The sequence below is a fragment of the Colletotrichum fioriniae genome, assembly GCF_027942845.1.
Source record: "Colletotrichum fioriniae strain IMI 355084 chromosome Unknown scaffold_8, whole genome shotgun sequence".
NCBI classification, from domain to species: domain Eukaryota; kingdom Fungi; phylum Ascomycota; class Sordariomycetes; order Glomerellales; family Glomerellaceae; genus Colletotrichum; species Colletotrichum fioriniae.
The window spans coordinates 1976244-1990382 of NW_027076844.1; the positions used below are offsets into that span (position 1 = coordinate 1976244).

The following is a 14139-nucleotide window of genomic DNA, read 5'->3' on the forward strand; positions in this document are numbered from 1 at the left end:
ATTCTTGTCTTCTTCAACACATACACAGCTTCCCTCTCGCTGATCAACACCATACCCTATTCAACCCCTCAAAGGCCCAAAGCAGAGTTGAAAGCATCAGCAGCAGCCTGCCCCTTCAACCCCTTGGAAGCCACCTCCCCCTGCTGACAAGCCGCAACAGCAGCCTCATCCGCCTGACACCGGCTCTCCAACTGCCCACAGATAAAACCCGAAATCACACCAATGTTCAACGCACTACCATGCTCAAAGTCACCCGCGGGAGCAAACGAAGCCTCCTTACGCCCATCAAGACCCTCAGCAAACTCAATACTCGGGTCCTGGCACTCGCCAAACTCAAACGCCTGTCGACCCTTCAACAGCGCCGTCGTAGCGATCCTCATTCTCCTCGCACCGCGCGCGTTCAGCCCCGACGCGCGACGGAGCTTGGTTTGCGACGAGGCCGCGAGGCAGTCGTCTTCCTGCGCGTCGCAGTCTGAGACGGAAATATCCTCAGAGCCAGAGTTCGCGGCGTTGGCGCAGGCGTTGTGCTGGACCGCGCAGGAGCGCTGGAGGGCCGCGCCGGCGTTGAGGAAGGTTGCGCCGTTGACGGAGAAGGGCTTGTCTGCGGAGGGGTCCGAGGTCACGGGCGGGGCGGGGCCGCCGAGGGTGCCGGTAAAAGTTTGCACGTCTGTTGTGCCTGTGGCTGCGTCGGCGGTGCTGTTGTTGTTGGCGTTGGCGTTGTTGCTGTTGTTGTTGTTGTTGTTCTTGTTCTTGGACTGGCGACGGGTCTTCTCGGAGGCGGAGGCGCTGGTGCCCTCAACATCGCGCTGAGAGAGGATGGCACGGCTCAGGAAGCTTCTGTTGCGCGAGCCCTTTGCCGCGCCGGTAGAGTTGGCTGCGGCGGACGTGGCGTTGCCTGCAGCGGCTCCGCCAGCACCCCCAGCAGCAGCGGCATCAATCTCCTCCGGGGTGGCATCCTTGACGATGAGGTTCTGGCTAAAGATGCATCCCTCCGTATCATTGGCATCGTCGCAGGTGTTACCAGCTCCGGTGTTGTCGTTGACCTGTCTACACGTTAATCTTCATACCCCAATGAGTCGCAAAATATCACAGGAAAGGACTTACATCACCAGGCTCAAAGGTGCCAGCATCAAGCGCAAGCTGCGGATCAGCCCCAATAGCAGAAAGCTGCTTGGCCAACTCCAGCGTAATAGCCTTATTCGTCTCAGCCGCACCATCCGAAGCTGGATCTTGGTGCTGGCTCAGCGCCGCAATCTCGGGGTTCGCGGCCGTCTCGTCGCACAGCACGCTCTTGAGCCCGACTTTACCCGTGTTACGCTCCACGGCGCGGAAGACGAGCGCGCTCGCCATGCCGTCGACGTCGCCCGCGGCCTTGGCCGTCGTGAAGGCCGAGTCGGCCGTGGTCTGGTGTAGGCAGTCGAGGTTGGTCACGTCGCCCGCGCCCGCGGCGGCAGCGGCGTTGCCGAGGAGGCCAAAGACGGCGTCTTGGATGTTGTTTGGGTTGTCTTGTTTGAGAAGGGCGTTGACGGCGCGGAGGTATTTCTCGTGAGAGTGCTCTTGGGGCACTTCTGCAGCGGCTAAGGCGACGAGAGCCGCGAGGGCGGTGGAAGTTTGGAACCTCATTGTTGCGAAGGATTTAAAGAGACTCTTGTTTTTTTCGAATTTGTTCGAGAAGGTAAAGTGTGTAGTAAAGATGCAAGACGTTCAAAAGAAGGGCCGGCCCAAGAGAACAGTCAATGGACAAAGAGCCTACAAGAAATGAAAGAATGAAGATTTTGATAGAAATACAAAAAGTTCCCAGAACTGAACGAAAGAGAAGGAGAACGGTGATGGCTTAGAGACAGGAAACAATCACTTTCTTCGACCGTCAAGCAAGAAGAGCAGGCGCCCAATTATATATAACATGCTCGCGGCAAGCCCATCATCTACACCAGGGGAAGGGTGGACAAGTCTCAGAGCCCACCAACATCTTGGGTTCGTCTCATGGCCGCGACGTTGAATCCTTCCCCTGAGCAACCCGCTTGGGGAAGCCAACGCGTCGATCAACGGGACGTTGGTACGGTAAGCGCTGCCGGCTTTGATGATGCGGCCCTGCTTGGCAGAATCGTGAACAGAAACCACAGGACGGAGGCGCTGGGGTGGGGTAAGGGGAACCGTCGGCTGGACTGCACTCCGATACGGTTTGGCCACAATAGTGAATAGAACTGGAGAAAGGAGACGTGGCGACCGTTCGACGTGTGCGAGCCAAGAGTTCATCCCGTTCCGGAGAGACGGGGCGGCGTGCCATGCGGCTCATTGTCCATGGTACTGTACGGTTCGATGGACTGTTTCGGGAGCTGAACCGAGTAGGAGTACTCCGTAGAAGTGACGGGCTCGTCAAAGAGGGATGGGCAAGGGTAGAAGAGATAAGAATAACCGGGCCTCGTTCTCTGCAACAGTCTTGGTGGAGAGAAACTCAGCGAATGCGATTGATGATGCTGCCCAGTTCACAGCTCGACTCAAGCTGGAGGGTATGCTGGAGCACATCGGCTGTCGTGGTAGAACTTCTCCCTCTGCCGAAAGCCGCATTGCCAAACCCATCACTCGATGAATTTCGGTACCGCTCTTCCGGCCGACCTCATCCGGCATCTGCCTCTGCCATTTCTCATATCAAACTCAAAAGGAGCCTCATCGCCAGATCGACGTCCAAGAGATGGTCCCGGCTGCCCCCAATCGGCCTCCATCGACCCCCTGTCCTTGGAGGGGGATGCTGAACTTGAGCAGAGTTTGAGGATCTTGCAAATCAGACGGCACCCGTCGCGGAACAGCGTCTCATCCACTCTTTTCCTGCCGTCTTTTTGTCTGGTCTCATTGGCTCGACCACGTTCTGTTTGGCAAAAGTGTGGAGACCCGGAGCCGCAGGGGCATGGGCCGGGGCCCGGGGGTAACGGGCCCCCCGTCCAACTTCAACCTGCCAACTTCCTCAACATTTGTCGTTGTTATCCTTGCTCGCTTGCCAAGGAGATATGCTGTTATTGTTGTCGCTTTCAAGTCGGACTTTGCGACACCAAGATCGATCAACCACCTGCCGTCCCATGTTTTATCGTGGCCTGAACTTTCAAGGGCGCCTAGATCTATCTACCTTAGCTTAGTACTCTTTGCTATAGACGGCGTCGTTGCCGGATATTCTTTACGATTTATGCCTGGCGAAAAGTGTCATCTCATCAAGTCGGCAGGATACGTCGATCTGTTTATGCCACCTTGCTCTCAAGGCTCAACTGGACCAGAATCAAAGATGGATGGCGACACCAGTGTCTTTGGAAGTTCGAATATGAAGCGGTCTTCCCTTCCCCTTGGTGTTTACTCCTAGGCTGTATGCCACTCTAAGCGCCTAGCGGGGAAACCATCTCGTGGTAACTTCCTTTTGGACCTCGACGCAAAGAATGAATGAAGACGGATTGCCCTCTCCGTCGTCATGCCTTGCCAGTCCCTGCCCTGGTCACCGCATACCACAACAAAAGCCCAGCGTGAACCTCCAGGTCGATGGTCAGACAGTCATCCCACCCTCAACTGACGTCAAGGCACTGTCCATCATGCGCCTTGTCCCGTCTCCGAAAGTGCCCAGACCGCCATCTGCCCGAAAAGTGTGGCATCCATCCACGCGGGAATCGATTGTACTATCATCTATTTAGTGACAGTCTCGATAGTGGGATGCCGGCTCTCAGTCCAGTCACACCCGGGATCATCGCTCCGAACCAATGCTGGGTTGTCACATGAGCGCGGCCCAGTCTGATCGACCCCCCGTCACATTTGTTCCGAACCGTAAAATATCCAAACTCTCATAAGAGAACCTCTGGCCGGCTCCTGACGCTAATGTCGTTGTTCATTTTATGCCGTCTCTGGGGCTTCCAGTGCCGATATCCGTTCGATGCCGTTTCCACCAGACGTATCTGTCGTCCCGAAGCCGTTACTCCCTCAAGCTCGTTCTCTAATGTCACTAATCAGCTGCCTGCAGCAAATATCACCTTGTACCTGGCCGACACCTGCATATTGAAGTTGCGAAGACTTGCTTGTTCCTGGACGCTCATTGACTTTTGTACATTTGGCATTATTGCCCTAGGGACACGTCTAAGAAAAAAGAAAATGGACACCTCTCTCTCTCGTCTTGTAGGAACCCAAACCAGCACCAGCTCGGTCTCCGATGCAAAAGAAAATGTTGTTCTAGTAGTTTGTTGTTGCCATCATTTCGGCCAAAAGCCCTCCCGCTGCCCTCGAAGGAGTGTAGGGGGGATTCTGGCCTCCTTTCGTACTCTCTCCCGCTGCCGTTCGTCTTAAATACTCGTACATGTGATCCCGCTTAACCAATGACCAGCTTGCCATCCTCGGGGAAGTCGTACTCGGGGATCTCGAGGTTAAGGGGAGCGGGTCCCTTTCTGATACGACCGGAAATATCGTAGTGGGAGCCGTGGCAGGGGCAGAACCAACCGCCAAAGTCACCGGCCTCGCCAATGGGGACACATCCCAAGTGTGTGCAGACACCTACAAGGTAAATTGTTAGCTCACGTGCACTGAGATGGAGGTTGTGTCTTGGTCTCCGGTTGCTGGAAAGGGTTGGATCCTTGATCTTCGGCACTAGCTGCTGAAAGACCGCAATATCTCGCCACCAAAAGAATTGAATCGATTCTCGTCGAAAAATACGTACCCAACATGATGAGCCACTCGGGGGTCTTGACACGGTCGTCGTCCTTCTGGGGGTCACGGAGGGAGGAAACAGAGACCTTGTTGGCCTCGTCGATCTCGGACTGGGTGCGGTGGCGGATGAAGACGGGCTTGCCTCTCCACTTGATGATGACCTGTCGCCCACAAATATCAGTACAGCTGTCTCATTCTTGCGTGCCGCCGCCGCTCGGCTTTTGCAATCAGGCCAACTCACGTTCTTGCCCTCGGGGATGGTGCTGAGGTCAACCTCAACCTTGGCCATGGCCAAAACGTCGGCGGAAGCGGACATGTTGACAAGGAATTCTGCAATTGACACCGGTCCGTCAGCCATTGTTTCCTTTTTATTCCACTTTCTCGTCCTTCCATTATCCCAAATCGCTTTGCGGAAGCTCGATTTCGGTGTCTGTGTTTGTTTCGGGGCTACGGAGAAAGGCATTCCCTACCCTGGACGGTGGACTTCGCGCCGGCGGCGGTGATGGCGCCCATGGTGCCGACCATGAAGTATCCGAAAAGCTGGTTGGTACCGGCAGAGCCCTTGCTCATGTACTTGCTGAAGTCGGGGATGCTGCTGCCCTTCTGGGCGCCCTTGAAGGGGCTCGAGTAGCTCGTGGCGGTCGAGTCGTTCCGGGCGGCCGAGGTGCTGAGCGCGCGCGCAGCCGTCGACGGGCTGGTGCGCGCCAGTTGCCGCAGGCAGGTGCGGGAAACTTGTGCGAGGGGCGCCATCTCGTAAATCGGAGGAGGAGAGGAGAGGTTTTGCGGCGGCGAGAGGATGTTGCGAGGTGCAATTGGGGAGAGGGATGACGTTTAGCAGGAGAGCGTCTTTTTTCGTGATGCCCGTGGTTTGAGGATTGCCGAAAGCTTTCTGGCTAGTCGCCTCAGGCAGAAGGTTCTGAAATTGGTGCTTGTTGATTGGTTGGTGGGTACAGTTGGGACCCGGCCCTTTCCGGAGTGGCACGAGTGATGACTGCGACGATGTGGATAGATGCAAAGCCCCCATTAGGAAAATCAACATGTAGACAAATTTCTATCTTGTTCATCCCCAGACAGTGGGTCGTCATGTGCACGTCTTCCACGACACCAATTCATGAGGCGATCAGACAAAGTCATTGTTTTCCACTAGGATGTGTCTTTGTTTGCACTGTAATTACTCTTAACCGCGGGCGTTATTCATTTCAGGTCCATTCGCCCAACTCCCCCGTTTCTGAATATCCTACATCATCCTATGCTGCTTTAATGCATGCGCTTCAACTCTTCCACCAAGTTGCGCATGTTCTCAACTGTCGGCCCAAGTCCTGCAACGACAGCCTCCTGTTTAGCCTCATCCAAGTCTAAGAAACGCTCAATCAGCTCCCCATCGACAAAGCGGAAGGGCGCATCTGCCGCGCGCTTCGCGTTCCGAAAACCTCGCCATGACATGAATGAGAGCCCGGCGCCAGGCGCATTGTCAGCTTGACCTAGTGTCTTCACCACTCCGGCCAAGTTCTCCTGGAATTGCAGCAGTAGACTTTGATGCTCTGGCCTAATATCTGCAAAGACATACACTGATCCCTCAACCTAGCCGAATGTTAGCATCTCATTTCACAACTTCGGCTGGAAGTCAACTTACTGTTGCGAGGAACGCCTTTGGCACGATCGGGTCGTTCTCATTCGGAACAATGTCGAGTGAGCGGATCTTGTTCACTTGCTCTCCCAGGTGGAATTCACTAATAACTTCCATCTGCTTCTGATCATGTTCTGTCGGCGCATCGGGATTCCTCCGGAGTACCATGAGGTTGCCCTGCGCATCGGACTCGAGCCACGAATGCTCTTCCAGGTGGCATACCGACGTGGCCCAGATGTACTGAAAGTGACGAGCGCGCTCTACAAGCTTCGCTTTGTCTCCATCTTGTGCTGGGATGAACTCGATCAAGGTCATCGACTGCATGAGATCAGCGACGCCAATCATGTTCCCATTGACATCAATGTCAACAGGGAATGTTGAAGGGCGGAAAGTAGCCAGCTTGCGGAGTGCTCCAGACGTGCTCGACTCTTCAGCGTAATCGTAGACAACTACCGTCTTGCTTAACCCAGCAACAATCTTTTCGCCCATCACTCCAAGACTTCGACAAGCACCCTTCAGCGCGTGGCTGACAATCAAGTAGGGATTCTTGTCAGAATCAACACCCAACACCAGAATCCGACCCTTGATATCGCTGTTCTCATCAACTTCTGGGTCTGCCAGGTAACTTGTTCCGATAATGAATCGTTCAGCAGGCTGCCCCATACTGTCGGGCATCTCTGCTCTGATGACACTTTCGACCATCTCGGCTGACGTGGAGCCATCCAGATGGAATGCCTTACCAACTACGCCAAGAACCACCTCGTCGACCAGCTGGAACGAGCTTGATACCGCTTCTTCATTATTGATGAGTTCCCTACGGATGGTACCTATCCCAAAAGCACGGAGCGCTGGCGAATAGGCCACCCTTCGAACAGTCTCGCGTAGAGGAAGGGGGTTGACATGCGTTCTCCTTTCGGCATCGATGTGGGCGATCCGTATGTTACGATCCGTGGCGAGGAAGATGGCATCTGGGAACGCTTCAGAGTCGAAGGGCGCGATGTATGTGACGTCTTCTGCAGTTGCCGCAGAGTAGATGATTCTTCCTTCTGAGCTGTAGATCAGACTAGAGTGCTCGGTAGTAGCAAACACATTGCTAATGCCTTCGTTGTCCGGTCTTGGAAGAACGTGCAGCCCAGCTTGTTTACTACCCAGGGTGACGCTCTTGCGAGTTGACAAGGAAAAGTCTTCTTTCGAGACATTGAACGACACAACCTGGCCATCTTCCATAGCGACAAACAGCGTCGGGCCGAGAAGGTGTGGTGGATGTAATTGCACGAGAACCATGTCTCTAGGAACCGAGACACTGTCATCCGTTTGCTTGATGGTTTCACCTTGAAGGGCGTTGAGCGTGCGGAGGTCAATGATGGACACGGAACCCGTTGCCCAGAAACCTACCACGCCGATATGGTCGAGATCGCTGGCTGCATGTACGCAAGAAATCTGGTCCTCCTCGCCCCCAACGCCGCGGCCCAAGACTTGCTCATGAGCTGCCAGGTTATCGACCAAGTTCAATGACACCAGAGAGGTGCCGTTAAGAGACAGCAATACCCACTTGCTGTTGGCGGATGCATTGACAATGGTCTTGCCATCTGGCACTGACCAACTGTTCAGAGTAACACCGCTCTCAAGATCAAGCAGAGTTACAGTCACTGCGGTGACCTGGAGTAATTGACCATTGGGCAATGTTTTTGCGATCAAAGTAGGCTGGTCCAAGGTGAGCCCATGAAACTCAAACACTTCCTCAATGCCACCCTCGGCATCAAAGCTGAAAACTCTAGTCTCCGTCATGAAAGAAACCACGAGCGAGTCAACTTTTTCAGAGCCGTGCGACTGAAGGCTGAAGAGACCTCGGGCATCCTGCAAGTCTTCCAGAACACCAATGTCTTCCAGTCCGACACTGCTTCGAATACTCCTCAAACTGCCGTTTTGATGAACACCACAGCCGGCGACGATGCGAGCTTGGCCTGACGAGAAGGCGTTGCCAACCTGGCTGTCTCCAGCGTTCCCCAAATCCATAATGGCGAAGTCGAGAATGGGCGCAATGTTGGGAATGGTCTGCACAAGCTTCGTCGACAATTCTTCGAGATCCACCTGTAGTAGTTGCGAGTCGCCGTAGTGTGAGCCCAAGAAAAGCATGCCGTCTCCCATATACACTAGACACGACGCGCGAGACGTTACTCCAAGTGTCCTAACGGTCATGCCGAGAACAACAACACCCTCGGTCTCAATCGTCAGAAGGTGGAGATTGCCATAGTCATCAGAAAGGAAAAAGTTTGTGTCATCATAGGCAGCCCATGCCACAAATATGGCGGGACTAGCCATTGGACTTTCCACGACAGACTGCGTCAGGGTATCGACGTAAACCAGCAGAGTTTCGCCAACGACAATCAAGCCACCCAGTTGTGCCTTGGCCGCTGAAGTGTCTCTTTTGTGGTATCGCTTAACTTCATCCTCGATGATGTTCACGGGAATGAGGATACGGGCATAAGGGTCCTTGATCTCAATGTCGAGATCTCTATTGCGTTCTGGGTCGAACCTCGAGACAGCTGTGTTCTTATCGTCCGTCATGAGTCTGTATATGGCGAGTCGCGCGTCCTCTTTATCGATCTTGGACTGGTATAAGAAGGCGACGGTGGGATGACCAGTCTCGGTGGGCACAAAGATGCTCGCCTTCATGAAAAGCTCGGAGAGGCGGACTTGTTCCCATGCATCGTCAAGGCGAGCGAGCTGTCCTTTCCTAGTTCCCAAGCGCATGACGTTCATTACACCCTCCCATAGGTGCATAGCCATGAACCTGCCTGTCGGATCGACCAGGCACTTGTCCTGGCTCTGAGCTTCGCGCATGTGAGGCTCGGCGGTATCCTCGACGACCTGCTCCGTGTGTAGCCTCTGGGTGGCAGAGTCCCATCTGGCCGTGAAGTATTGGAATCGATCGGTACCGACGAAGAGCAGATCGGTTTTGCTGTCCCTGGGTCGCAGCCGCTGGAGGAGAAGGATGGTGCCGTAGACTGCGGCAGAGCCGAGCAAGTACATATCGGTGGGCGTGATGCGCCATACTTCGAGTCTGTTTGATCGCCTTGGAGCTTGTCAGTATGAGGCGATACACGTCCAGGTCTACTTGCCTGCTTGCTTGAGTGTGGCAAGCTAGAGACGGGCAAAAGGTGAAGGTAGGGAGGGGCAGTACAGCAGGGGAGCAGACTCACGCTACCACCAAGCTCTCGCTTTCATCTTCCTCTGACAGCCGTATTCTGATGGCTTGGCGTATGCTGCTTGGTCTATGGATGGGCGCGATGTACGACATGGTGCCGGTCTGTGAGGTGTGAGCTGCAGCTATGTCAGGTAGGAGCTCTGATCCCACGCGATGGCAGCCATGGACAAGAGAGATGTCGTGGGGGAGGAGGTTCGATTCAGTCGGTGCTCTTCCTGACGTCGGAGTTTAGCAGTGCAGGTCCGGGCCCCTCCAAAGCAGCAGTGGACGGCAGGTTCGATTTCATCATCAATTCCAGCGCTGACAGTGAGGTGGGGCCGTGAGCTTCGGCAACGTAGGTAGGTAGGTGCAGGGGCCACATGCCGTCTCCCACTGTCTGTCACTGCAGTGCTGCACCTCACTAAACAGAACTTTGGGCAAGCTTGAGGTGGGAGAGTCGTGTGCTTCTTATGTAATCCACACTGTCCGAATGCAAGGCCAAAGTGTGGAGCCGGACAGTGATTAGCACAGTGTTTTCACCGAGATCCAAGCACGTCTTTCGGGGAGCCCCAGCAGGGCTGCCTGCAGTGTGTGCATTTGCTTCTTCAGAACAGCAAATTAATACTACGGATGTGTTTCTTTCCGTCCAAGTTCGCCTATCAAACCGTCCTCTTCGGACTTTGTCATTTTTCCATATGATCACCAAACCCGAAAGGATTCTTCTCTCTAGCCGCCGTTGGTTCATCCCCTCCTTCTACGATGTCCAACATCGGATATTCACCGTTCGACCGGCCGCTCATGGGCACCGCCGATTGGGAAGCTCCCACAGCATCGCCCAGTTGATGTGAGGCTCCTCCAGACCATACTGGCTAAAGTCCACCCGGTGCTCATCGATATCCTTGAAGCCAACCTTTTGGTACAGATGATGACCAGCTCTTGAAGACTCGAGATACGCCGGAACGCCCAGTCGAACAGCTTCCTGCACTATAGGTGTCATCAACTGCCACCCTGCTCCACGTCTTTGGTGCTTGGGGTCCGTCACCAAGATATGCAGATCTGTCGTCTGCGTTAGCTGTCATTCACCTCCGCCACACCCGCATCAAACGTGCCATATCCACCACTTACAGACGACCGACTTGCCACCCATCAAACGCTGGCGCATCTCGTCCAAGCCATAGAACAACTTTGCACACGCCTCCTCGTTGCAGCCAGGCCCCCAGACACGTGGTTTTGGCACCGGCAGGCCCTCCGAATACGCATTCCACTTGCTCCAAGCAATAATCGCCTCGTCGCCAGAGAGATCCGTGTCCACCGCTTTGTGGAAGCGCACGGTGGCGTCCTCTCGAAACTGTTTGGCCAATTCTTCAGCTCGAATCCCCAGAAAATCCTCCGGCATGGGTCCGGGGAATAGGACTGGTTCAAGTGGGCTCCCCGAGAACGCCAGTTTCTCAATCTCGGCGCAACGCCGAAGATCGCTCTCCAACACCGGCTGAATTTCGATTGGCATGTTTCCTGGGTGTGTGGTGCTTCCGATTAGTCTACGTTGAAGTTTGAGCGACGTCCTCAAGTTTTGTCGCGGAGAAGACCACACCTTTACTTGTACACTTGTACAGACCACACCGGCTGGTTGCCTATTATGCGGGGTTCTTCGGCGTGGGGTTCCTATCCAGGTATTGGTTCGGAAACCAATCGGTCTGACTCATCATAGGATTCGTGTTGGTTTTCATCACCCTATAGATCAGCCTCTCGGTGACCATCTAGGAAGCTCGTCAACGAGGGATCGCTTCCTGCATGCATCCTGCGCGCAAACAAGAATACGCAAGGTGGCAAGCTATCAGAATTTGTCATTTCTAGCAGCTGCAGAAGGGATATGCAACGCTTATATTCAAATGCATTTTAGCCTCAAGGTCTGTTCTTTAACACCCTTGGAGGCTTATTCTATCGGAGCAATATCAAAGTCATGATGTCCAATGTGGCCGTGAGCGTATACCTAGATGGAACCGGCCGCGTGCCCCTTGCCATCAGAAGGACACCACATGGTCCGGTTCAACACTGGGTTCATGGTTCGTGATTCATGGCTCATAGATGACGGTTGACATGTCCAGGCTGACCGAACGAAGCTTTGATTTTCAGGCAGGGATTGGGAAGCTGTGTTCATCAAGCGACTCTATCGTGTTCGTGTCGTGGGCTAAGTCTTCGACCACCGAATTTACGTACAGAGCTATCCAGCCATGATAGTAGAGCCTCATTCAAAGAGTTTGCGGGGACGTCCCGCCGACGTTAAAAAGCTCGGATGCTGTTGACGCACAGCCAATGGGGTTGGAAAGCGGAGAGAACTCGTCGGCCGGGGATGAGGAGGCGCAGCGATACCTGCGCGCATCACCAAATTCATCGACGGCATTCGTGGAAATCATTCGTCCTCGAAACACGTCCGAGTATACACCTTGCGTCCCCGGTCAACTGGCGTAGACCACATTTATACCACAGCTTGGTGCCTCTTGTCGTTCATCTCAAGTGTCTGGCACTTGAAGGCTGTGTCCGGGAGTGTCCCCTCTTGACTTTCTTGGGAGCCTCCCCGAGCTTCACAAGCCTCCATGTCGTCGCCGCTGTTGACATGGTGCGGTTCGTTTCATGGCTCATGCAGCCCAGCTGTCGCTGCGGCGCCAGGACCTCATCCCTGTTGCATCGGGACCTTGCCTTCCCTTCCTGCACCGAGTTGCTCGCACGGATCAGGGGTTTCTTAGCTACGGAAGCTTAATCCTCCTTTCGGCCGCCGGTTCACGACCGTTTAGCTGTCTTGTACCTGTCAGACTGTCAAAAGTGGATATTGGCTGCATACCAGTACTTCCCGGCCGAGAATCACGGACGTCAACACAGACCTTTGTGGTCTGTATCCAGAGGATCCTTGCGTCGGGGACGCAGATGTTGGAGTTACGAAGACTGCTTCCCAGCCTGGAGACAACGTTCTCAGGATGTGAGCTGCTGCAAGCTCGAGGACTATCGACTTCCTCATGGTACGGATGTGTCTCACGGTTTCACGTCCCAGGCGCCGAGGGGAGCTAACGAGGGTCCATCTTCCCATCTTGGTACTAGATGTGATCTAAGCTTCAATCATCACAGACTGGTTGACAGAAGCTTATAAACCTATTCGATATCCCACCGGAAGAGAATTATTTTCTTGTACCACCAGACAAGGATCTCAAGAACAACAGCTTGGTTATTCCCAAAGCCTCAATACTTTCTTCGACGACCCTTAGACCCTTCGTCTGTCACCTTCACACCAAAATGGTCACCATGCACTTGACCCTTGCTCTCTTCGCCCAGGCGGCCATCCTCACTGCCGCACCTCTCCAGCCTATTCGAACCATCCAGATCGAGGAGAGAGCTGCAGGTGATCTCGACACCATTGAGCGAGCTCTGGCTCCCGTGTCCGAATCACTCGCCAACGTCGATGCCGCAGTCCTCTCTTTGGACGGTGGCCCAGTCACGGCAAACAACCTCCTCATATTCTCTCAGCAAGCCCAGGTGGCTACCGACCAGGCCACAGTCGATATCCAGTCTGCTGGCGACCTCGGCGCCTTCAGAGCTGCTAGGCTTCGCCGCACCACGGACGCTCTTATCGATCAGACGACTGTCACCGTGAATGACCTCGTCTCCCGCAAGCCTGTTCTTGACAACCTTGGCGTCAGTGGTGTTGCATTGGAGTCCCTGCAGAGGCAGAAGATCTCCAGCATGGCATTGACTGCCGCGCTCGAGGAAAAGGTTCCCAGAGTCGGGCAGAGAATCGCAGCCGAGGGCAGGGCTCAGATCGAGTCCGTGATGGACCAGGCAATTGCCATCTACTCTGAGCCCGCCGTCGCTGCTGTCCCGGCTGTTGCCCCTCCTCCTGCGACGCCTGCCAACCCCAACGCCATCCCTATCGCAGTTCCTCCTGCTGCTGCTCCTCCTGCTGCTGCTCCTCCTGCGGCCGCTGTTCCTGCACCCCCTGCCGCAGTACCTGCTCCTCCTGCAGCTGCTCCGGCTCCTCCTGCTGCCGCGCCAGCATGGCCCGATCAAGCTCCTCAACCTCCCGCCGCCGCTGTCCCGGCTGCTGATCCCAACGGCGCTGTGCCTCAGGCTGGATCCCCTGCTCCCGTTCCGGCTCCCCAGCCGGCGCCCGCAGTCACTGCTCCTCCCGCCGTTGCTCCCGCTCCTGCTCCTGCGGTGCCCGTCGCTACAGTTCCCCTGGTAGCACCTGTCCCGCCTCCTCAAATCACGCCTGTTTCCGGCCGCAAGGCCCTCAAGGACAAGAAGAAGAAGGCGTCAAGAATCAACGCGGTTGAGGTCGAGGGCGAGACTGTTGAGCAGTAAACACATCTATCAGTGTTGATTATGAATGAATTGGAGTTTCAAGGCACCACAGGCGCAGGAATGGGAATGAACGGGTTTACTTCAGAAGACTATAATATTTCAAAAAATAGAATCATCTAATGCATATTAATGCACATCAAAAATGTTTTCGCGAAAAGCATATCCATTGCTCAGTGACAACCTAATAGGCAAATTGCGCGTGGTCTCGACTCCCCCAGCCCTGCCACCCTAGTCGGTACCTACTCGTGAAAGTAAGCTAAAAGCGCAAGGAAGTGCAAGATTAAGACTGAGCGTACATAAAGTT

At 54.7% G+C, this 14139-nt stretch overlaps 5 protein-coding genes across 5 annotated transcripts; 1 reads left to right on the forward strand and 4 right to left on the reverse strand.

Annotated features, from left to right (window-relative positions):
* Positions 1 to 68: 68 nt before the first annotated feature.
* N0V96_007327 (uncharacterized protein) lies at positions 69 to 1623 on the reverse strand (the record flags this gene model as incomplete). The annotated part of the gene is made up of 2 exons (XM_053191466.2): positions 69 to 1043; positions 1105 to 1623. The coding sequence occupies 2 exons, from the start codon at positions 1621 to 1623 to the stop codon at positions 69 to 71; spliced, it is 1494 nt and encodes a 497-aa protein (XP_053051028.2).
* A 2713-nt stretch (positions 1624 to 4336) lies between these two features.
* On the reverse strand, positions 4337 to 5421 carry RIP1 (ubiquinol--cytochrome-c reductase catalytic subunit rip1; the record flags this gene model as incomplete). Its single annotated transcript, XM_053191467.1, has 4 exons — positions 4337 to 4518; positions 4682 to 4832; positions 4913 to 5001; positions 5142 to 5421. 4 exons carry the CDS (start codon positions 5419 to 5421, stop codon positions 4337 to 4339), a joined length of 702 nt encoding a protein of 233 aa, XP_053051029.1.
* A 507-nt stretch (positions 5422 to 5928) lies between these two features.
* On the reverse strand, positions 5929 to 9599 carry N0V96_007329 (uncharacterized protein; the record flags this gene model as incomplete). The annotated part of the gene is made up of 3 exons (XM_053191468.2): positions 5929 to 6252; positions 6305 to 9374; positions 9502 to 9599. 3 exons carry the CDS (start codon positions 9597 to 9599, stop codon positions 5929 to 5931), a joined length of 3492 nt encoding a protein of 1163 aa, XP_053051030.2.
* A 682-nt stretch (positions 9600 to 10281) lies between these two features.
* N0V96_007330 (uncharacterized protein) lies at positions 10282 to 10992 on the reverse strand (the record flags this gene model as incomplete). The annotated part of the gene is made up of 2 exons (XM_053191469.1): positions 10282 to 10541; positions 10611 to 10992. The coding sequence occupies 2 exons, from the start codon at positions 10990 to 10992 to the stop codon at positions 10282 to 10284; spliced, it is 642 nt and encodes a 213-aa protein (XP_053051031.1).
* Positions 10993 to 12770: 1778 nt separating this feature from the next.
* Positions 12771 to 13835, forward strand: N0V96_007331 (uncharacterized protein; the record flags this gene model as incomplete). The annotated part of the gene is made up of 1 exon (XM_053191470.1): positions 12771 to 13835. The coding sequence occupies one exon, from the start codon at positions 12771 to 12773 to the stop codon at positions 13833 to 13835; it is 1065 nt and encodes a 354-aa protein (XP_053051032.1).
* Between the last annotated feature and the right edge of the window lie 304 nt (positions 13836 to 14139).